Source organism: Terrapene carolina, unplaced genomic scaffold (genome assembly GCF_002925995.2).
Source record: "Terrapene carolina triunguis isolate 2854851 unplaced genomic scaffold, T_m_triunguis-2.0 Scaffold58, whole genome shotgun sequence".
NCBI lineage: Eukaryota > Metazoa > Chordata > Testudines > Emydidae > Terrapene > Terrapene triunguis.
In genome coordinates, this window is record NW_020664409.1 from 58452401 (window position 1) to 58477635 (window position 25235).

The 25235-nt window shown below is 35.5% G+C and overlaps 1 protein-coding gene across 13 annotated transcripts in view; it reads right to left on the minus strand.

Moving 5' to 3' along the window:
* Positions 1 to 25235, minus strand: part of EYA1 (EYA transcriptional coactivator and phosphatase 1) — a 253329-nt gene that overhangs the window by 125511 nt on the left and 102583 nt on the right. For 8 of the 13 annotated variants that reach the window (XM_026662552.2, XM_026662509.2, XM_026662565.2 and 5 more), the window contains exons 2-4: positions 15613 to 15752; positions 3294 to 3343; positions 1664 to 1791 (exon numbers count right to left, since the gene is read on the minus strand). In XM_026662552.2, the coding sequence (XP_026518337.1) occupies positions 1664 to 1787 (124 nt within the window). In that variant the 5' untranslated portion in view covers positions 1788 to 1791; positions 3294 to 3343; positions 15613 to 15752. Of the gene's footprint in view, positions 1 to 1663; positions 1792 to 3293; positions 3344 to 8862; positions 9027 to 10752; positions 10850 to 15612; positions 15753 to 25235 lie in introns of those variants that run through there. The other 5 variants (XM_029913688.1, XM_026662568.1, XM_029913687.1 and 2 more) reach the window with 3 other exon arrangements.

Here is a 25235-nt window from a genome sequence, read left to right on the forward strand (position 1 = left end):
CAGATGCATGAAGTGAAAAATACAGGAGCAGGTATACATACATGAAATGATGGGGGTTGCTTTCATGTATTTATACCTGCTCCTGTATTTTTCACTTCATGCATCTGATGAAGTGGGTTCTAGCCCACGAAAGCTTATGCCCAAATAAATGTGTTAGTCTCTAAGGTGCCACAAGGACTCCTCGTTGTTTTTGCTGATATAGACTAACACGGCTACCACTCTGAAACCTGTCACCATGCAAGGCTTAGGAACCTAAGATCCACTAAAAGTCAATGGAATTTAGGCTCTCAGGTGCCCAAGTAACTTTTGAAAATGGGACATTTACCCTGTTCCAAAATTATATCTGTTAACATATAAATGACAGAAGAGTCTTTTGTGGGCATAGAATATTTAATTTTTTCTACTTTAATTAAAATAACAGGAAAACCACAATCATATGTAAGTATTTATTTAAAAACAAAAACAAACAAAAAGAACCCGAGAGGTTAATACTACAGGTTATTAGAATTAAAAATTGCTTAAAGTTTAATCTTACAAACCTTATTTTGTAGCAATAGCATAAAGTAAATTATACACAACTCCAGCACAATTTACTGTCAGCTTTTGATAAGCCATCCCAAACAACAGTCGACTCCAATTAGAGTGGATAACAGAGATATTTAGGGAGCTCAGGGGGGACAACATCTATCTGATTGACAGATGTCTTTCCTGGACGAACGCAGTGCATATCTAAAACAGTTTGGCTCATTATTTATATGTTGGCTTTTAACACACAGTACGTCTTTACAACAAGTAATACTCAAATGTACGCTATAAAAATCTGTTTTATAAAAAAATGTGAGTCTAAGTTTCAGATTTGTGAATACATTAGAAACCCATGATCTTTTATTTTCTTTTGCTGCAGGGTTGTAGTAAAGACTGCTTTCCACAATTACCTGAACAGCTCTACATTTTTACAGAAGGCATTATTTGTAGGGGAGATGTGTTGAGATACTCTTAGTATTATACTGAGAACAAATATAGCCAGTTGATAAGTCAATTGCTTTTTGTTTCAGCTATTTCTCCTCTTATCAAAATATGAAAAATATGTATCATATTTTACCTTCACTGAATTATTATAACTATTTGAATTTTAGACAATCCATCATAAGAACGGAAGCTGAATACAGCCAATCAATTTATCTTTAGGAAATATCAACACATAATTTTTAAGGACAGCTTTGTATTAGCCTACATGGCAAAGCTTTCATAAACTTAGTAACTTGCACAAAATGAAAATCCAAAATTAAAATAGAGAAATGGCAATGACTGCTTATAATTTACCTTTTATAGCAGCTAACTGTAGATATTTCCTGTTCTTCTCATCACTAAAATGCAAATTATTTTGTTGATGGATTTCAACTATTTTAATTTAAGCAACATACCACCACTCAAATGCATTGAAAATATGTGAAGGGAATATAAACATGGTATGAGAGCTATTGTTGAAAGCCGATAATATTAATTACTGACAAACATTGAACATAGCCTTTATACATCATATTACACAAAGATGGAACACCTAAAATAGTACAATTTTCTCTATATATAACTTACTGACTTAAAGATTGATGAAACAATCTCTTGAGAAAGAACAACATAGTCAGAGAAAATGGTAGCTCACCTTCTGTGCCATTGGGTGTCATGGAATTACTATTTATATGAGCGTTATCTAGTTTTGGACCATTGGGGGATTCACTACTACCACTTAGTCGGCTATGCGGGCTGGCTAGATCCTGCATTTCCATAGACCTAAAATCAAGAAGCAGACAATTTTACTGATACGTTCAACTTTAATTATGGAGGATTTGTCCATACAACATCTAATCCATTATTTCTACTTGATTATAAAATACTTTGTAAATAATCAATAGTTTTCCCTATCATGATCATTTTTTCTCATCATCAAAGTGTTAACTCTTGCGTTGTCACTCCATATATTCAACTCATAATAAACAGTCATATCTAATATTGTAATCCTTAATAGAATAAAATATAACTATAGGAAACTATAACTAGGAGATTCTTATCATCTTACACTTTTTAAATTATGTTTAACGGGCAGTTTCATCAATGTATAAAACAATACATTCCCTTAGCAATAAGATAACACTGTGCCTTCTCAAAATTTACCACCCAATTGGAATTTAATGGGCCTCCAAACCAAATAAAACACTTGAAGCAATTGTTGAAACCTATAGTCTAGTGACAGGGAATGAGATATTCTTGATGTATGTGTTTACTCTGGCAAACTACTTAATTGTTCCTGTTTCCGTTGAAACAAATGCAGCATTAAAACACTATTATGTCTGCTCCCTTGTTTGCTTTGTGGATTACATAAAGTGTGCCCAATTGAAAAGGGATAAGGCAACCTACAGTGAATCCATACAGGCGTTAGTATGCCTTAACACTCTGCAGTATCTCAGCTGTCAGTTAGTCAAAATAAAACAAAAACAATTCAGATTCAATGCAAAAAAAAAAAAAATCAACATTTATGCAGTACACAAACAGCTAAATTCCCCAGAAATATCTTCGATTCAACAATTAACAGTTTCATAAAAAGGAAAACAGGCCTCTGGCCATGATGACAGTTACAAATCTCTCAGCTTGCATTTGTTAAGTTTGTAAACAAGTATATATTGCTTTAGTTTCCATTGTTCCAAAAACTTATAACGCCAATGACTTACTTTTCTAAATAGCCTCTCCTGAGAGAAAATGTGTATTGTTTACTTTTCTACGAATGCATTTGAACCTGGACTGTTTCCACTTTAAAAATTATAGTGAAGGCACTTTTTAATATTTATTTAAAAAACACAAAACTTCTTTTTCTTTCCATAGTAGAAGTGTAAATATTCTTAAACACAAATGTTGTTTTAACCATCTGATTTTCACATTTATAATGAGATTTTATTGTGGAAGTCTTTAATACATTGTTTCATTTTAACTCTCACTAGTAAAGCCAAACCACACATTTTGAAAGCCCAACTACAGTTCTACGGTGTTTTTGTTTTGTTTTTCAGAAGCAAGAGACTATCTAACATATAAATGAAAAATATTTTAGTGCAGAACTGAATTTATTCATAGTTTACAGACTTTATTGTATTTATTCCCATCAGAAATCTCCAAGCATTGACGTAATATTCTTCAGTTTAAAGTGGAAAATAATAATTAACATTTACTTTTACCTGAAGTAAAAAAACGTTCTTCTAAGCAGTACTTTCGATAGAGAGGCCAAATATCAATCATATCCTTACCTGCAACTGGAGAAAACAGCAACATCTGAACTGGTTTGGGATTTTTGCACCTGCAAACCCAGGAAACAAATAGAAGCCTCTATTATTCTGCTTTAATGTCAATCCTTAATCTAAACAAGAATATTACTGCGGATGACAATACTGTCCTTTAACCAAAAGAAAAGGAGCATACTGCAACAGTGAAAAGCATATTGTCTTTAAATTGAAGTCTCAACTGTTGTTTCCTCCTGCAGGTCTATCCCCCTCCTCCCCATGTCAGGGGGAAGGCAGCCAAATGACGGGATAGTGATTCATCACCGGCCTATGACAGCTGCAAACTGGATTACCCCTCCCCCAATCAACATGCAAAGCAGCCTTGCTAAGGTAGCTAGAAAGAGGTGTCTGGAAAAAGGTAGGTGTTAACACAGGGAACATGTTGTACAGAAGTAGCTCAAGCTCAGCATCCTCAGAAGATCTTTCATCTTTTGTTATCACTGGTTGAAATATATCTCCCTCCCACTCTTTAACTCAACAGTTTCTTAACCTTATCATGTTGGTTTTCTTCCTCATCTGTCTGTCATTTAACATTCACTAGATCAGATATTTTCTTAAAATGGGAAGTACATCTGCCATGTAGAGCTGAAAATCGTTTATGACCAACCACTTTGTGCAACTATCTGAAAACTACGTCCATCTCTAAACAGTGCAGATTAGAGTTTTTAAAAGATGTCACCATATTGCAAAACAAAACAGATTAAAATGCAGAAAACACACTTCTGCACGACAGAGATCTATTAGAAACCTTACTAATTAACTGTAAGAATTTCAGATACCAAACTTTAAAAGACTATAGTTCTCTTGTTAAAAATGTAACTGGTGTGACCCTTCCATTATTTGCTTTTGGTCATACTGAGATTCAGAAGGGAACTTGGATTTTACAGTGGAAACCAATTAGCAGTCTTCCCGGTTTAATAAAAACAATCATTTCAAAACCCCAGCTGACTAGTATATTTTCATCTGATGTGATTAGAAAAACTTTATGAATGTGGATTCTGCTGGACATCACTTAATGAATTGCCTTTGATAGTAAACTTTTCTCTAAAGCCAGTAACAATTGCCAACAGGTGATAACGCGCAGGTGAAGATAGGCTGTTGGCTTGAATGCACAAACAAACTTTTCCAGCAAGGGTATACAATGTCTAAATGTCTACATTCAGAATCTTTCATGTGCATTTCCATTCAACCTGAACTGACATCTCTTAGATGATCACAGAACAAAGACAAGAGAGATGAGGCATTTTAAGTGCCATAAAAACCATCCAAGCAAATCTCACTTATGTGTGTGTAGTTTTTGTTATTTTTAATCACAGACAGAATTACTACTTTAGCAAAAGTAAACCACTGCTAGAGGCAGCCAGGCAATGTATAACGTTACAAGTGATGTCAAGAAGCATGCAATAATGCATACAGAAAAACTTCAATCTTTTTATAACTGTGTATTTAAAGTATTGCATAGTGTGCTTTTCAATTCTCTTTACCAAGCCAAATCAAACTGAAATATCAGATGTGTGTTTGCAGCAGCTACACCATACTTTTTTTTTTAAGTAAGAAAAAGAAAAATAGTAAAATGTAAGATGGAAACTTTTTTACTCTTAACCCCAGAAACTGCAGCAGAATGCCTTAAGGATATGTTTCTCTACTGGTACTTCTATACACCTGGAATAAATTATAGGTGAGAACTAACTTTGTTTTAAGAGCTATCTCTGCTTAGTAATGTGGAAGGTCATTTAAAATACGTCTCAGATGAACACAAGAAAAAATATTTTCTTTTTAAAAGATATATATATACACACATATATACACACACACTCTAAATGGCATAGTCTCAGAAGTATATATTTAATATTATTATTACTTTACCAATTTCTGAAATGCATTTAATCCTAACAATTTTAATTCCAAAATAAAAATTAACAAACATGTAATTACTCCCAAAATAATAGTTTTTATTTATTTTTATTTTAAAAACTTAGATCAATTTAGTGTGGGGAAAAAACAACTTGGCTGTATGTTTTTCAACTAGATGTAGCCTAGAAAATTAAATATATACCTTATATGTCCTTTCACACTGTCACAAATCAGAAAGTTCATATCCAGGATCTTCATTTTCATTAGGCATACTTCAGATATATTCCTTTGTGTCTCAAGGATTATTTAAACCATGTGTTGTTCGTTACCATATTTAAAAATGACTCTTTAATCAAAATAACTTTAAAACAACTAATCCTCACTTAGGCTGGTCAGCTGAATCCACATAGTGGTCCAGGAAAAATAAATCTACTCTCAAGAATGCGAATGCAGACAACAATTAGACACAGATGTGAGTGAAATTAGTTACAGTTTACAAAATGCTACACTTCACATGCTTTCAGTTTTTTATGTGTGGTACAAAATTACAATGTTGTAAAGAAACAAACTTATGATGACTAGGGAGAAAAACACATTTCTGGGTGGCGTTGGCTCACTCTTATATGATTGCCCACCTTTGCCATGAGGCTTCTATATAAACGAAATTCTAAAATAATTTTAGTAACTCAATAATTAAATACATTTCTCCTTTAAGCAAAGGGAAAAAATTGTTTTGGCCTTAAGAGTCCATTCAAGGGGGCACATAAAAAATACACAATGAAAGTTTTTTTGCTGTTGCTCACTTATACTCTGCATCCTGATTAGACTAAAATTGCCTAAAATGATAAATGATATATAGATTCTTCAAAATGCATCACAAGTTATTACTATTTATAATTTAAATTATTTTAAGTAACATTCACCTCTTCATCTTTAACATGGACAACAGATTCTGGGACTGTATTATATATGACAAGGAAAAGAAAGGACAATGACATCAGAGCTACTTAAAATTCACCTATTTAAGAATCTTAAACCAGTAACATCAAATTCTGATTACTTAATGAGGTATTTTAAGTTTGCCTTTTTTACTAATTAAATTTATAATTCTTCACAGATGTAGGTTTTGTTGATGTTCAATTTGTCTCTCTCATTTTGTTAAACCTCACATAGTACTCCACCAATCCACTGAATAGCCACATTAAATCTGTTAATACCATGCTCTTCAACCCCAGAAATTATTTCCAGAAGGCAAACTTGCTTTGAGAGATCATCAAACAAGACTTAAGGTACACATTTTATCACATTTTCCCTACCACAGAGCTCAGGATGCGGAGGAAAATTCATGACTTTTGCACTGTTTATTATACTTTGCTAAATTACAAATCAAAAGCATCTGACAGAAGATCATGTATGAAGCCAAAAAGTTAATAATGTTCTGTGAAAAGTAAACTGTAAATGGGAAGGGATTCTAAATCTCGGCAGCACAGAGCAAATAAAGTGTAGGTACTTGTCTAAATTATGGGTTTTCCACAGACTTTTTTTGCTTGCGAGAAGCAATTTTTATAAAATGACTATAATTTAAAACATTTTTTCCAGCTGAAAATAAATTTTCGAAGTGAAAAAACTAAGCTTATCCAAATAAATATAGCTGGCATATGAGCTAGTTTTTTTCAACCACAGTTCTATTCTACCCCAAAATTTCAAAGACAATGGCAATTTTCTAATCAGAATATTTCTTCGTAGGAAAATACTGTCTTTTTCAACAGCAAAAAATATACATTTTTTTTCAAAACGGCATTCTTTTTCTCTTTGAAAACATTTTCCATTCACAAATAAATGTAATGATTTCAAAAGCTAAATATGAAGAAATTAAAGGAAAAAGATACTAGAGAAAAAGTCAGCTCAAAAACTGGCAAACTCTTTCATTACACTTTCACTCTTCTTGTAATCCTACCAATATACAGAAGTACAGAATATATGAGGAAGTCCAGTTTTTTTAATTCACGTACTTACTTCAAAGATGAGATTAAAAAGAATAATTTTCAGAACAGAAGCAGATGATCACAGCTCTCTAATTTTTAAATACTAGTTTATTTAAAAAAAAAATACTCTCTCTCGTTCACCTATTCCCAACACTTACGAATGAAATATTTTGACATCTGACTGAAATGGGAACAGTATTATTCTCTTTCGGAGACAAGTACCACTTTGCGTCAATACATCTAATGCATACTGAAATTTAAAAATGAACCCTTAGCTTTCTGGTCTTCAAAGCATTTTTTGGCTCTTACAAAAAAATTTGTATCTATCAAAACTTAGAAAATGATAGCCCTGTTTTTGGAGTTGCGCATTCTTATGCTGTGTGCTCCAGAAGGTGAAGAGCGGCTCAGTTAGGTTTCTGTGTCTGTCACCACACAGATTTTTCAGGTTTGAAAGACTACGGCTGCTCAATAGTAGAACATACTGGGCTTTAGAAATAAAGCAGTAAGGAACTCCATGATTTGTGAGTGTGTATGTGTGTGTATATATATACACACATTTATACACCCTTAATTATCTCAAATACTCTGGACAAAATTTCAGTAAGGAACTGTAAATAATACTTATTTTGAAAAGTATGACTGGGGCAAAAAGAATTCTGACTACATAGAAAACAATATTTTAAAAAACTTCCTGTCAACATTGTCTTTTTAATTATTTAAGATACAAACAGCATTAAAAAGTTACACACAAGTTTTCCTGCTTGTCTCTTCGCTAAAATATATCTGCATCTAAGGAATGATTTTAAAGTCAGTGACACCTTTATTTTTATAGAATAAGTCTTTTACTACAGCAGCCATCCATTTTATTGATGTTTGTCAAAAACACCTTAAGAAATACATACTTGTGAATCTTTTGTGAGTCTTGATTGCTCAAAAGCAAGATGTAAAATTTAATGATACTTTAAAGAGCTTTAACTTCCGGATTCTAAGTTCTTAGTTCTAAACGAGCCACATAAAATGTCAATAAACGTCACATATTTTAGCTGTGTAGATGTTTATTCTGTCTTCTCGAAAAGTTCTCCTTTGGGGAACTGTATGTTTTGCCTGGTGTTTGGAAAATTTAAACATATTAAGCAAAAGGATTTCCTGCTTCAGAAAGTACTGTCAAGATCTCTGTCATGCATTCTTCCTCCAAATTTCTTCATTATTTTTCTCACGCTCTTGCACCTCTTCTGCACAGGTCCATAGATTTGATATAGCCTCCCCCCCCCTTTTCCGCCCCTAACAACTCATCATCGTGTTATTTATTTTCAATGAACCATTAACACTGCAGGAAACCAAATAGGAGGAACAAAATTCTGACTGAATACAATAAATAGAGCCATGTAACATCTGCTTTGAGGGAAGCCTACAAACCCAAGCATGAAACATAGCGAAAATTAACTGTTAAAACTGTTGATTTATAATTGGGTATTAACCTAACCATGAAATAGAGAAAGTACTTATGGATGGGATCTCATGCAAAGTTGCTGAAGTACTTGGAAAAGTACACATTGTTTTGCAGTTAGGCCATTTCATGAGGCTGTTGGCTTTTTTTAAGCTTCAACAGAAAAGACCTAGTGTTATCTTCCTGCTTTGCATCGCAGGACAGCTGTTGTCACTCCATGCAATTTTTAAAACAGCCGGTTTGTACTTACAGTGATTGGATCTGCTGTATCCACCAGTTTTATGTGCTCCCTTCACGTTCTCTGACTTAAACCACCATTCCTCACATAGCTTTATTCCTGGGTAAAGTAGAGTGCGGAGCTTTGCTGCCGACTGCCCTGGTTTTTAGTAGCTCTCACTCGAACACGAGAACAGAAGTGAAGCGTCTCTGGAGGGCAAACCCGAGCTCAGAGCAAAATCTTGTGTGATTGCTGCTGCAGGCTCTGCCTGCAAAAGCGTCGGGGGGGGGGGGGGGGGAGAGGGAGCAAGTTTTCCAGAAAGAAAAACCACCAAGTGGACTTTCACAGGAAGACTTAGAGTCGGAAGTGGCACTGGGGAGTTTGTGTCTAGCACCAAACTCTGAACCATCAGCTCCCACTGTTCTGTTTAGTAACAGCTTTGAGGAATGGGCTGTTCCCCCCACTGAACAGCAACAGATAATATCTGAGAGCCTTAGACAAAGAAACAGCAGAATCTTCATCCCTTCTATTTGTTTGCTCAGTCTTGTAGGTCTGCCCATGTAGCCTCAGGGCTTTTTGTTTTGTTTTTGTAATGCAAACCACAGCTATTCTCTTGTCCTAACCTTATTGGTTTAAATGTAACAATTGAAATGAGCCCTGTGCTGTCTGACTCAACCTTGCTGCTATAGAAAAATTTAGTATGTAAATGAAGGAGCCTATGATATCTGAATAAACAGCTGCTGTGGGTGAAGAACATAGCTCAAGCGCTCTGTCAACAAGCAGTGTCTCTTTCTCCTCCAGCTAGCCATTCATATCTTCTGGTGGCAATTATACAAGATTTCTTTTCCATCTTTTTCTGCTTCTCGCTAGAAAAAGTAGTGAGTACTTTTTTTGGTTCAGTAATATATTTTTAAAAATTTAACTCAGTTTAAACGTGCCCGTTTTAATTAAGCCAGGTTTAAAGAAAAGCCACAACAAATAGAAAAGCTGGAATTAAACAAACATTATTACCTCAATAAGTGAAGCTAAACAAGGATATTCACAGAAACTCTTAAGCACACAAAATATAAGTGTAGACATGCAATTCTGATAGATATTTGATGATAAATGTTACAAATTCAAAGATTACCTGGTAAAGAAAATGTCTGCTCATACTGTACAACCTTTTTCACACTGAAGTCTGCCCAATGCAATTTTAAGCTATTTAACACAATATCTGGAACCTCCTAACAGTGCATAACATACAGATAGACGTGAAATACCTGTATGTCTCAAAACAATCAGAACTGAATTTACAAGGCATTTGACTTGTATTTTAAAGTATTAGTACTCAATTATCAGTATTAATGTTTTATAATTTTTTCAAAAATGTGTAATGGCCATTTCCAATGAAATGAGAGGAAATGTACACCTATGTAGTTAAAAAGATAGATGTGACATCAATTAAACACTGAAATATATAAAGTTTAGATCTCACCACTCTTGTAGTTAAATAACTTATTTAATGTAAAATGTATTTTAATATAAACTCATTTCAGATGTCTTAAGTTAATATTATTGCATTTTTGTTTATTCGCCATTGAAAACGGCCTATTAAAAATTAAAAAAATATATAAATTAAGTGTAAAACATTGAATATATAATATGTAGTAACTAAATTTTGACACGTTTTCTTTGGATGATTTTGTTCTTTTATAAAATATTTTTTAGTTAGCTTAACTCTTATTTTTCCAAACTTTTAGAGCAAAAATAATCAAAGTATGATGAGAAAACCAGTCTGATTATTTGCAATAGAAATACTTGAGACTATGCCCAGTTCTAATGTATTAAATAAAATTTAGTCTTATCTGGAATAAACAGATTTAAAATGTTTTTCATTGACAAAATTTGTTGTTATATACTGTACTGGTAACATAGCCTTACCTTAATTTAACTAATGAAAGCAATACCTCTAGATGAGAAAAATCTTCTGGCTATCATATCCAAGTAAGTGACATTTTCTGGAGAAAGCACCTCAGGAAAGCAAACCGTTTTGCCAAAGCTACAAGACGACCTCAAGCTGCAAACACACCTAGGGTTGCATTTTGTTTAGTGCAGAAAAGCAATCTCGGGATAGTCACATACCATATATGGGAGTTCAGGTCAAAATAAGCAGATTTCTATTGGGCCTGCCCATGTAGCCAGCATAAACTGAATTAGTTTACTTCTTTATACTCACATAACATTTCGCATGCTAAAAATACTGTTTATGATGTTTTATATTAAGTTGTAAAAGAAATACAAATATGTTATCATGGAGATATCCAGTTTTGTCAGGTAAAATTAAATAAGAGAATGAAATACAAATAAACAGTAATTGTTCTGTGGAATCTCAGCCTGTTTCAAAAAGGGTTTAGTTTGAAGTCCTTACTGGTGTGGCATGTATAAGTGTTAATTACTTTGTTTAAAAAAAAAAAAAAAAAAAAAAAAAACAAAACAAAAAATCAAAAAAAAAAAAAAAAAAAAATAAAAAAAAAATGCTCAACTTTACTCCCTTCAGGAGATCCATCTACTTAAATGAACAAAATTATACACATGCTTTTGCAGAATGAAGGCCCGAGTTATTTTGAAGAAATTTCAAAACTGAAACATGTTGTTATGTATTATCTAACATTTTAAAACATTACTCAATATCCCTTTTTAATAAATAAATAAATAAATAAATCAACAAACAAACCTTTAAAAATCCAGAAGTTGCTATGTAAAGACAAAAATAGTTTAAACATATAAGTAAAGACTCAAGACTCCTAGTAATGTAGATTATTGCCACACAAACACATTTCATTTTATTTTTTTTTAATCAAATACACAGTTATATGAAATAAATGTAGCCATTTTGAAACCTTTGCTTACTAAAACAGATACATCTTCTATGGTTTAATTTTGTATGACTAAGGGATCAGTCCTTAATGGAAGTGCCTGAATAAGAATATCAGGAGTGTGTCCTAGATCTGTATTCAAAAAAACCACACACAGACAGTCTAATACAGTGGTGGCAGACATGGGGTGAGCTACAGTCAGGTATAAGATGGTCAGGAAAAGGGCCCTTAGCACTGCAGGAAAAAAAATCTATTCTGAATATTTTAACATGTTCCATAGCATTCATGTTGGCAGTAGAAGATAATATGGTAATTGGAGCTATTTAAACACAACAGTTTCATATATAATAAAGCAAAAAAGAGGAGGCTGGTAGATAAAATAGGGTTCACTTTGTTTATTAAACTGTGATTTAAAGTTCTTTATGCTGAACTCCAGTCTTCAGACATTAGTCAATATACTTATTTCATGTTATGGTCTAAACTATGAACTTATTATACAATTGATATTATGGGCCAGATCCTCAGATGGTTTAAATCAGCATAGCTTCATTGATATCAGTAACAATATGCTGATTTATACTAGCTGATGATCTCATCCTAGATAGCCAGATTATGCATTTCTAATACATAAAGCAGGGTTCTGCTTTACCTTACAGCCTCCCCTTAGCTGTGTTCCTTGATCTGCCACCTTGGTTTGAACACTCATGTCACCGAATGCCCAATCAGCACAGATTATTCTATTTACCACTTGCACCCCACCAGTAAATTATATAATTTTATATTACTGCTGAATTTGGAAGAGACTTTCATTACAGTTGCACATGTTTACGACAGGTCTGAATTTGTCCTTATTCTGTATTCCTTGTATACCCAATCGCCATCCAAGGATTTATAAGAAATTAAGACTGGGCTCTTTATACGTATACAATATCAAGTGTAAGAAACTCATAGGAAGCAGTTCCACCACCTTTACTTGCACTAAATAATTCCTTGCTCCACAAGTCCTTCCACTGGTTTTGAAACTGAGATCCCTTGGAACAGTAATTTTGGGGCATTTACATATATTGCAGTGACAGGCATATTACAAAAATTGACTAGATAAAAACAGAAGATCATGATGTAGAACAGTGGTATTAAGTATTTCAATATTTGTCTCCACATAAAAAGTACTACATAAACATTAAACCGATGCACAGGATGACTACCTGTATATTTTTTAGTTTGAAAACAAAAATAAAATACATTCTAAGATTTTTTTTATTACTGAATGAAGTTCATTTTTGGACTCCCTACAACAACATTAATATAACATTCGAATCCCCTCAAATAGACAATATCTTTCCTATGTCTCCAAACAAGTTTTATTTTACACATAGCAGCTGTTGCCTAGATACATGCCTAGCTGTAGTAGAAGTCTGCAATGTTTGATGGGAGCTCTTAGTGCTTCATGCTACTGCGTTGATCAAAAATAGAAAGTCTTTGGTGATTACAAGCAAAGAAAAACAGTGGCAGAAGTCATCCATTCAAACAATTACTTCTGAAAAATATCACTAAGATTAGGAAGGACAGGGCTTGAATAATAAATTATTCACATTGAATTATGTTCTTTCAATTATGTTCTACTTAATATGTGTAATGATGAATTAAAGTATAATGCATAATCATTAAACATGCAAACTGCTGACTGTAGTTATTAGTCAAAAGATATACCAATGGCTACATTAAATTAAATACCACTTTTTAAAATAATCCATTAATTTCTGTGACTCTGAGATACAGTACTTATAGATTGTAAAATGACTATAAAGTCAAGTAATCCATAGACTTTCTGCAGAAGGAATGCATACTGTCTGTATTCAAAATCTAATTTGATAGCACTTATCTTGAAGATTCACTATTTTTCATCTAAAAATACATGAACAAAAAAATTGTGTGATGTGCACTTTCTTTTTTACCCTCATAATGGAAGATTATGTCTATCATTTGCTCTTCTAGGCATGCACTGAGTATATATGTTTGAAGGGTTTCACTAAACAAGAGGTACAGTAAGAGGTAAGATAGAAGTATATATATTACATATATAAATAGTATAATATAGAGGAATATAGATATATATGGTATTCCAGTAGAAAATCAAAAAAAGTTTGTTTGCGGTGTTTGGGGTTTGTCTTGTCTTGTTTGTTTGTTTAAACGTGACAGTACATTTTAAATATCTGTAATACTATATATAGAGATTTCCTGTATTTTGTCTTACTCCACATTCCCCCAAATCTATCACTCTCCTCTCTCAGCAGTCTCTGTACTGAAAACATATTTTTGGCTTTCATATGAAACCACTAATAGCTGTGATCCATCGAATGTTCTGAAGTGGATACTCTAGTCAGCAATGGCACCACTTCCCTGACAGTTGAGCAGGCCATTGCCATGACATGCTACTGGCCCAAGCTGCGGGATCAAGACCTTACTCCTGATTCAGAGATTCCCAGCAGGATGCTATAACAACTCCACTAAGGACAACATCCTTTATTTTAATAATATTACATCTAGCTAATTGAATTTCTGAATATTATTTAAATGGTAAGCAGGTCCCTCAAATACCTTTTAAGGTGGGATTTTCAGAAGTGCCTAAGTGACTTGGGAGCACAAATCCAATTGAAATTCTATGGGACATGTGCTCCTAAGCCACTTAGGTACTTTTGAGAATCTCTCTCTTTAATATTAAAACCTCAATCTGGCAAACACTTAAGCATGTGAGTAACTTTATTCACATGGGCAGTCACACTGAAATCTATGGGACTGTTCCTGGGTAAAGCTATGCAATGTTTGTAGGATGAGGGCCTAAATGGAAAGAGCAAACTGGGAACTGCTAACATTATTTTTAATGATTTACATAACCGCCTTTATGCTATCTCCGCATGAAAAGACAGAATATATTCAAAACCAGTAATATAATCACCAGTCATTATAAAGAGTTATAGATAATTTGTTTATTCATTATAACAAGCAAGTCATCAAATACACTAATGATGAACTGTATAGATTATTATTATTAATATAAGTTATAATGAACAGTTCCTAACAGTGTTTAGTGACAGTATATAAAAGAATTAAACGCAACTTACAGATTGTGTTTTAACTAACTGAATAATCAGGTGTTTTCTGACATTATGATTAATTGGCCACTATAAACAATATAAAATATTATTTTGCAAATTTGAAGCTTTTAGGTAGTTAGTTCTCCAAGACCTACTTTTTAAAAACTTTCCTCATCTTTGATTTATTGATACTTCGTATAAGATGGAAGTAGCAATATCATTACCAGTTTGCTCAGAGCAATAACTTTGCTAGCTACATAAATTCAGTACACTGTATAACATAAGCCATCTCAGCAACACTGGATTGTCTTTTCTCTAAGCATTTTTCCGGTAACGTGCACAAAACCAGTTTTGTGAGTACCTCCCATAAGGTGTAACAGGAGCTGGAAAATCACTGTTTGTTTTTCAGTTCTGAATTACAAACCAGCTCATAATTTTTAAATTCTGCAACAACATGCATGTCAACTAACCACAGAAATTATGAGTTTATTTGTTGTGAATCCCATTTTGTTATTATTTCCTAACTTTATGCCATATATTTTTTTCCTCCTAGCATTGGTAAAGTCACTGTTCAACAGTAGATGGAGTAGTGGGTAATTACTGTATCTTGGTTATTTGTCAGTATCTAGATAAGTTTTTGACCAATGACAGACAAGACTAAAATTAATAAAAGGTGAATTTGCTGCTTAATTTAAAAACATTAAGCATCTAAGAGGAATGGTAAAAATTAAATGTCCAAGCTCAAATCTGACAAAATAGTTACGAAAAGACTTACAATTATTCATAAAACACACACTGTAAGTTTGTTCATAAGTTTCTAAATCACAAACCTTGGGTTAGTTGAATATAATAAATATGTATGTCCTCAATCTTCAAATACTCAATCAGCCACAAGTATTTTTCTTTCAACGTGCAGGAATGGTGAAATGTCTTCTAAAAGTGAAGTTCATAAATATTCCATGCTTTGGGCCTTGTAATGAAAAGGAAAAAGTGCAAGTCTAAATTAAAATAATCATTACATGGACAACTATTTTCACACTTCCATCAATTGTTTCCCCATTGAATTGTTTAATTGCAATCAACCCTAGTGATTTGCTTTGATCTTTACTAGCAATTACATCATGCACATTCATTTGTTTGCCAAGGGTCCAATCTTTCTCCCATTGGGTCTCAGTTGTAATTATATTCACAGAAATCCCAATTGCTGCATACTAGATTTTGGAACGTTGTATAATCACTTAGAATCGGGCTGCTATATTTGTTGTTACAAAGCAACTGCAGAGGAAAACCTTTCATATGGCTTCAAAGTCCCCTCCCCCACCTCCTCCTGCTTCCTTCCAGCAGCACTAACTCTTTTTTTGCTGCAATCTCACAAATCGGAAAAAGAGTAACCTCTAAAGCTGTTTTAGACTGAAGGTCAGAATTCAAAGGATTGTAACTTAATCCATATAGCACTGTAATCACATTGCTATTGGAAACACACCCAGAAGCACCAGTATTCTAGATGTTTTTATTAAGCAATGTCAATAGGTATACAATCTGGATTTTTTTCCTGTATTGTAGTTTATCTAGACTCATACTTGCAGGAGATCAAGTTGCTTTCTGCCACTGAACTTTACTTTAGTGTTATGTGAGGTAAGGAAACTGGACTCTGTGTTACATGCTAATGAAAACAACAGCTTCAGTTTGTTTATCTTAATACTTACAAGAGGCACCTCTTACAGCCTAAATGTAAACAAACCTTAAACTCTTTAGTCCTTGCATACTTTCAGGGTGCTAATAATTTAAAAAAAATAATTAAGCACATTATTATTGATGTGTTTCAATCTATACTTCCTGCCTGAAAACAGAGCTCCTTTAAGAGATGTCTAATTCCTGAGCCACTGTGATCAATTCAGTTATAGATCAAGAAAACCTATATTGTCATTCCATGAACACAAGATGCCAGGACCCTTTCAGAGTTAGAAGCAGCAGAGCAAATATCATAGGGGGCACTCTGTAGTTTCTCTCTCAGGCCAAATTCCCACTGACTTCCAGGTAGGGTGAGCAGACAGCAAATGTGAAAAATCGGGACGGGGGTGGGGGGTAATAGGAGCCTATATAAGAAAAAGATCCAAAAATCAGAACTGTCCCTATAAAATCAGGACATCTGGTCACCCTACTTCCAGGGGAGACAGGCCCGAAGTCTTCAGGATGGACCAATAAGAATATAGGGCTAAATTCTCAAAGGCCAGGGTTCGGCTTCCTTTTTTGCAGGCACTACCCCGAGTAATTGCCCTTCCAACTATCTAATTTGTTCCCATAATCAAGTAGTCAAAGGCCCAGATACTTCTGAAATCACCCACAGAAGTTAGGCCTCCCTTTTGAAAGTTTGTCTTGTTAGGGTACGTCTATACTTACCTCCGGGTCCAGCGGTAAGCAATCGAGCTTCTGGGATCGATTTATCGCGTCTTGTCTAGACGCGATAAATCGATCCTGGATCGATCCCGGAAGTGCTCGCCATCGACGCTGGTAATCCTGCTCCGCGAGAGGAGTACACGGAGTCGACGGGGGAGCCTGCCTGCCGCATCTGGACCCGCGATAAGTTCGAACTAAGGTACTTCGACTTCAGCTACGTAGCTGAAGTTGCGTATCTTAGTTCGAAGTGGGGGGTGTTGTGTGGACCAGGCCGAAAGGTCGTCTTGTAAATACCTGGAAGTAAAAATTCTTATGTTAGCAAAATACATCACATAGGCCAACACAATTGCTAAATTATTATTTCAGAGTTTCATGGGTAAAAAAGAAAAAAAGGAAAAGGGTGACCTAATCCTCAACTGACATAAACTGTTATAGCTCCACTGAAGTCAATAGAACTATGCCAATTTACATCTGCTGAGGATCTGTCTCTGGGTGTATAAAATTGACCATAAGCAACCCATTGTTTACAGAATAGTTAATAGAAAAATTGTTACAGGTAGTCAACATGGTCAGGGGAAACAAGAAATGTGACTATAAACACAGTGGGTCAATACATACGAAGAATTTGAAGCCTAGATATCCAAATCAGCCTAGCTGAGAAAAGAGAGTCAAATTCCATTGCTAAATTTTAACTATTATACAGTATTTTGATTTGAAAAAGCTAGATTTTGACAGCTATATTTGTATATAGGGTGCATCTGTGATAAGAACTTTTATACAACATTTATAGGCAGGCTTTGTGGACCCATATTATTGTCCTTTTATTCATAATTATTTTAAGATACTTGCGTCTATTTTTTTAAAAATGTGGTTGATACAGAAACTCTGTCTAATGTTTTTCATTCACTGAGGATTCGTCACGTTCACATTTTCCGATATTCTTTAGAAGCAGCAAAACCGGAGTCAGATATGTTGTGTACAATTCAGTGGAAGGTGGCTTAAAGCATATTTGACACTCTACTTTATTTTCCCTTCAATAGATTTTGGACTAATAAGAAGGCTAAGCAAAAAATAATGAAGAGAAAAGGTATATTTTGACATATCCAACCAAAACTCTAATTGTACTGATACAGACTGACTGCGATTCAAGTAATTGTCTTTTGTCATTGGGAAAACAAATAACGGAGATGTCAGCCTGTTTGAGGGAGAGGATACTCATGGTACAGCAATCATGAAACCCTTGCTGGCTGATCCATAGAGCTCCAATTAGTTGTGGCCTTAAGGGAGGGCTGTTCACTTTTTCTTCCTTTCCCAGCCAGCCAGAGATGAACTGTTTCTCCTGCTGGGTGGGGAAAGGCAAAGCAAACAAACAAACAAAACCCCAGAATGGAGACATCTAATGAGGATTCTTATGCATAACAAAGTATTTTGAATTCAACAGGAGGTTCAGGAACTATTTAGCACATGCAAATAATACCATGCATAATACTATGCATCTGAAGAAGTGAGGTTTTTACCCACGAAAGCTTATACCCAAATAAATCTGTTAGTCTTTAAGACTCCTTGTTGTTTTTGTAGATACAGACTAACACGGCTACCCCCTGATGCAAATAATACCCTAGCTCAGAAGAGAAGGGGAAAATCAGAACGAACATGGACCATCTTTTTGTTATGTGTGTCTGAAACCTAACAGAGTGGGGCCTGTGCTCTCTAGGTGCTATCACAGTATCCTTAGTAACAGTAATAGGATCCCTTCTACCCTGCCCATGATGTACATCTGCAGGTATTTTTCTTATTTAAAACTTTTCACATAGATTTAATTAAGAGAACACTATAAATGTCTTCACCTTCAAAATACCACAAACTGATCAAATAATTAATACAGCCGTTAGACACTGTATTGAAAGAAGACCAATTTGCATTGGATCCTCCTTTTGTGGAATCAATTTTTTCCAGAAAGCTGCTGAACTTAACAATATGCAATATAGTATTCCATGTATAGCAGGGCCTTTATAAAAAATGTGCCACCAAAAATGATGGCTTATGGAGTTTTTGTCTATTTATTTATGTCTTCATAAGTAAATAAAGTACTTACACTGTAGTACATTTTAATCGGTTATAAAATAATTCTGGGCTGATCAAAGATTTCTGAATATAATCTGTGACATAAGTCTGCAAGTGGTAGAATCTCTTTCACCTTTAGCAGCTGAAACATGTACGCACTGCACAGTACGTTTCAGTTGTGCATATATTATAGGTATATCAGACACTCTTGTAGGACAATGCTGTGAATATTTATAGCAGTTCAGAAGCTGCGTGAGGTAGGCCCCAAACCTGCGACCTGACCCATATGGGCAGACCCTCACAGAGCCCCATTGACTTCAATGGGAGTGTGTGCAGGCATAAAAGTCCACCCGCATGGATCAGATTGCAGGATCTCTGCATGACATTTGGACTTGCTGCTGCCTGCCAATACCCTGGTTTCCTCAAATCTGAACTGGTGAGATGTACCATAAAATTACCTGAAAAGCACAACAGCAAATTAAAAAATAGCCAAAGGTTACTACAGAGTAAAAACATGTCCTACTAATTCACTAAGAGAAATTGACTTGCTGCTTTAGAGTATGTCTACACTGCAGCCAGGAGTGAACCGCCTAGTTCGGGCAGACAGATTCATGCTAGTGCGCTAAAAACAGCAGTGTGGATATTGCAGCTTGGACTCTCAAGCCCACCTTACTCCCTAGGCTTGAGAGTCTGAGCCACAACATCCACAATGCTATTTTTAGCATGCTAATTTGAGCCCTGCTAGTGTGTGTCTGACTAATTGGATTGGGGGTTTGCGCCCAGCTACAATGTAGACATACCCTTACAGGCCCTGATTCAGAGTTTTGTATTGGTTCAGAAATCCACTGGGGGAAAAGAATCATATTGATTTAAGAGAGTACTTCCAAAGTCTTGGTTTGCTAAATCTTTAACCTTAACTAGGGTAACCAGACAGCAAGTGTGAAAAATCGGGATGGGGGTGGGGAGTAATAGGAGCCTATATAAGAAAAAGCCCCAAAAATCGGGACTGTCCCTATAAAATCGGGACATCTGGTCACCCTAACCTTAACATCTTATTGAATAATTTAAAGATATGGGCAAAAATTTCAAGCTCTGGCTCTGATCTTGGAAAACTTAAGCATGTGCATAACTTTACTCATGTCAGTTAATTAAGCCTGTAATACCAATAAGTCTTCCCTCAAAATAGCTGAAAACTCAAATGGCACATAAACAACAACAGAGCATCAATTTTAAAGTTGACAGTAAACAAACACGAAAATACATGTGGTGAGATCAGTGGGACGTATCTAAAATAATAAATAATAAGAATGTATATGACAACATTCAGACCTTATAAATGCCTATATCTGTATAATATAACCATATCAGTGTGGCTCAGCTGAGGAGATGCTTAATTTGTTAAGTATTCTCTTTGCATAGTAGGATGTGTCCCCTAATGTAGGACTTAATACCCATAAGCCATCTTTTATTATTGAAACCCAAGGTGACCATGGTTGGGCGTGGAGGACAGGCAGAACCTGTTTTTCCACTAACATAGGACCTGATCCAAGGCAGAGAAAACTCCATGGAAAGAATCCCATTCACTTCCACAGCTTTGGATCAGGTCCATGCTCAGGAAATAAGTCCCAATTAATAATTTATTATTTGGATCTTTATTCTCCTCTGTAAAATGTGCAATTGGATTCAAGCTATTTTGAAACTAGTTTCAAAGACTAATTTAAACATGAATAAGTCTGGAATATCCTTTTTAAAATTGTTTTGACACCCGCCCCCCCAAAATCAAACATTTGGTCTTCTAAATGTGTAGTTTGAAGTCCTTACATTAAAACTGGTCTCTAAACACTGAGTTTAGGCCACAGTAATATACATTACTTATGAAGTGTATTCTATTATTCATCTTATATTATTGACTGTTAGCTAACAGTCATAATCAGAAACAAAACGCTTCAGCACGGAGTGGTCTCAGTCTTAGACCCGTCTAATTTGTGTCCAAACTATAGCTATTTAGTGTGTGCTGAAGGCTGGTGAGAAAACACTGAGTCCAGCCCAAGCAATTGGGGTATTTGGGGCAAACCTGAAAACAACAGGTATTACAACTCCAGGCTTACTCCAATAAAAAGGTACTTTGTATAAGCCATAGATAATCATCCATCTTCATGATTTTAAGCCTGAGGCATCTTAACATTTGTTTTACATAAAAACAAATCATGTCATGAATCTGCATATTCATTGCCACACATTTTTACTAATTATGTTTAAGATGGGGAGAAATAGAGGGTGAAATCTTGGTCCCATTGAACTCAAAGGGAGTTTTGCCATTGGCTTCGGTGGAGCAACGATTTCACCCACAGTGTATATATCAAGGATACTGTCTGATCTTCCTTAATTTGTAGCTGGGGAATGCTTATCTTTCCACTTCAGCAGTTTTCCCCACAATTTCACATTCAGAAATTAGCCCATACTTGGGTGCTTAGCGTATTTCTCAGCCATAACCTGTGAAGCAGTCACACTTGCAGACACACCTGCTTCAACACAACATGATCTCCTTTCAATTAGATACAACTTTTAGACTCTCTTTTGGCCTGATTCTACCATTCCATTCACAGTGAATGTATGATTTAAACTGAACTACTTTTGCAGTAAAATATTACTTAATATGAGTAACAGTGGAAGAATCGGTCCCTTTGTCTGTGGTCTAAGCATTTAGAATATTTGTATCTATTGTCTATGAAACCTGGAAGTGCACCTTGTTTTTAACAGAAATTGTTAAACACACACACACACACAAACTGAAGAAAACAGACCTTCTTTGAAAACAGAACTTTGTGTGCAAAATCATTGACTTCTTTGAACTCTTCCATTCTTCGCAAAAGATTTCACATTTTTATCAAAGTCATCTTTGAAATAGTTACTGAGTATGATTTTGGTATAAATTTCAGTATAAAGTATTGATAAAAATATCATGGAAATTTTGTTTAAAATGAAAAATGGGTACATGTCAAAACAGATTTTTTTTTTTCAAATTTTCACACAAAACTGTTTTTCCATTTTACAACCAGCTCTATCCTGAAACAGACACAATTTTGATTACATACAAACCAAGAGGAAATACAGAAGAATAAACACACATTTATTGAGTGAATTAATTTATTTTCTCTCATCTGCCTGTAATCACAACAATTGGCTTTCTTAGTGCAACTCTGCTAAATGTACCCAAATCATCTTTTCATGTTATCTATATCATGCAAGAGTGTTTAATTTATTCCATCTTGATCAACCATCTTATTTGATTTTTCCTCTATTTACATAATTCCTTGTTAGCTCAGGAAATTACTTTTCAGACAGTGCCTACTGAAAAGTCAATGTGTTGTTCAACACTGTGTCTGGGCCCTAATCAAGTTATAGTATCTACTGGAGAACCAATTCCCACACCCCTTGGTGACTGTCCTGTGGAGCTGAGTATGAGAAGCTCATTTCCCTCCTGTGAACTTTACCGATGAAGGTGGGAGGAGGGAACAGAAGAAAGTAAAGACAGTTCATGTTAACGTGTTCTTTTGTCGGCTGTCTCAGTTCTCCTGCTCTGAATCACCAAAGACATTGCAATATCTCAACATCCAGAGAGGAATAAGCCTATCAGTACAGATTCTGAATGATTTATTCCTATAATAGTAGTGCCTAGATAAATGCCATAGTAGGTGATAACATCACTGAACTGGCCAACTCTCCCTGTCAATAAAAAAGATTCCAAATCCAACTGCATGTGAGCTATTGCTGAGCTGCTGTATTTACCTAGTACCACTACACGACTAGGACCATTGCTCTGTAAAGCTTGAGTAATGGAAAGAGATAAAAATCTAATTTAAATTTCACTGGAGAGAAAATCTCAGCTGACTCCAGCCACGGTCACCTCACAACCCAATAAGCTTTGCTGGACCCAATCAATTCTTGCTCAGTGACTGTGGTCCCTGATTGGACAGAAGGGCCAACAGAGCACCACTGAAGCCAACAACAGCTGCTCGATGCATTGTATCCCCACGACGTCACCAGACCTGCTTCCTGCACTGGTCCTTGCTCCAACCCAAACTTTCTCCTGCTCCAACCCTAGTCCCCACCTTCCTCTGAACTTCAGACTCCTGATTCTGACCACTGGCTTGTCTCCTGACCACAACTCCAGTTCTGCCTTTGGGTTCTAGTCTGGCTCCTGACTCTGTCCATGGCTTGTCTCCTGACTACTGCTCTGGTTCTGCCTCCAACATTGGCTTGTCCTCTAACAACACCTCTAGTTCTCCCCTCGGATTCTGCCCTCTGAGGCTGCACTGCCTATACCTCTGTGTTTGATAGGGAGGGTTGGTTTTTTTGCCACTTTTCTTGCCCTAGGGTTAGGTTGCTATACATTTCTCCTCATCTCTTTTAGGTTCCTCCTAAAATTATTCCAGTATCCTAACCTTGGTGGCAGACAGTTTAGAAGGGGATGCAAGCAGCCTTCGTCATGTGGGGAGGAGACCCAGGAGATCTAACTGGCATGCTATTCAGGGATACGGTTTGAGGGGGAGGTTACATGTGAAGTCTACTGGACCTTCCAATGCGGGAGGTTTGGGGCTATGAACATATGTTAAGCTGTTTTATTATTTTTAGTATCTTTGAACAGTTGTCTTTTATCATAGGATTCTGTTGGTGGTGGTAGAGAGGTTAAGATAAGTTGACAAGATTCTAACCTATAGGAGCGAGGAACTAATTGGTGTTGAACTACAATCCAGGGATACTATTTTGAGGGGAGATTATTGGTGCATGTGACCAGGTTTCTGGGTGTAGGAGCTATTTAGACAACTATTTGTTTAGCACTATATGAGAGCAGCTAGAGGGTGGCTAGTTTACTTGAAAGGTTTTAAGGTACTATTGCATCTAGACAGCCCTTGTATGGAGGTCACTGTTCTGTCAGTCAGCTGTAGCACCCTTTGATGGCCATCTTAGGATGGCCAAGAGGGTAATACAATGCTCTTGGGACTGGAAATTCTTTTGGGGAGCTTCATTCTCTCAAGTTCTATCATGGGAGAGGGAGAAGATGGCAAAAGATGATGATCATTTTCCAGATGTATACTATGGCTTCATTTTGCATTTTCCCCTTCTGGTGAATAGACTATCAGATGTCAGTCATCTGCTTTAGGGTTTATGCCATTGAATGCAAAGGTGGTGACTAATGAAGTTAACTCCATTCATGATTTGGTTAAGCATTAGCACCCCAACTTTTTAATGTACAACAGTGTTGGAGAACACTGTAGATGTGGGCTCTAAGCCCAACTTTGTGCTCCCCGGATCTCTGGGCTATTTGATCATAGGTCCAGTCCCCAGACGGAGCAGCTTCAGAGCAGGTTAAGCCAGCTTTGGGACTGATTTGTATGGCCAGTGCCAGTGCAGTGCAAAGCAGTCTTATTATACTGGGAGATCTGACCCTGTATCTACCCTCTTGATTGAGACAGTCACCTGCCATTCATTACATACCCTTAACTATAACTTCTTCTATTTTTACAAGTGTTTACTGGTTCAGGTGACTCAAAGTCTAAATAAGAAAAGTATTTTTCTCTTTTTATATTTTTGAAAAATGAGTTATTTTACGGGTTTTTGTATTTAAGTATCTCTTTTTCCAGTCAAGTTTGTTTTCTGCTTCTGTGTGAATGTGGTGGTTATGTCACTATCTTGGGGTTTTGCTTCCTTGCGCATTTTGTCTCTGATTGCATAAATATTCATAGGGAGACACCTAGGGAAAATTTTCAAAGTGGTGCACAGAGACTGAGCTAAGCAGTTCCTATTAATGTTAATGAGAGTCACATGGCTACATTCTCGCATTCTAATTTGAAAATTTGCCTTCTGCTTTTCACCATTTAAAGTAAGTGTACTATTCTAAGTATGTAGTCTTTGCATCTCCCTGTTCTGCAATCTATAAATATGCAAGAGACATCACTCTCTCTCTCCATATAGCTACTTCACGATACTC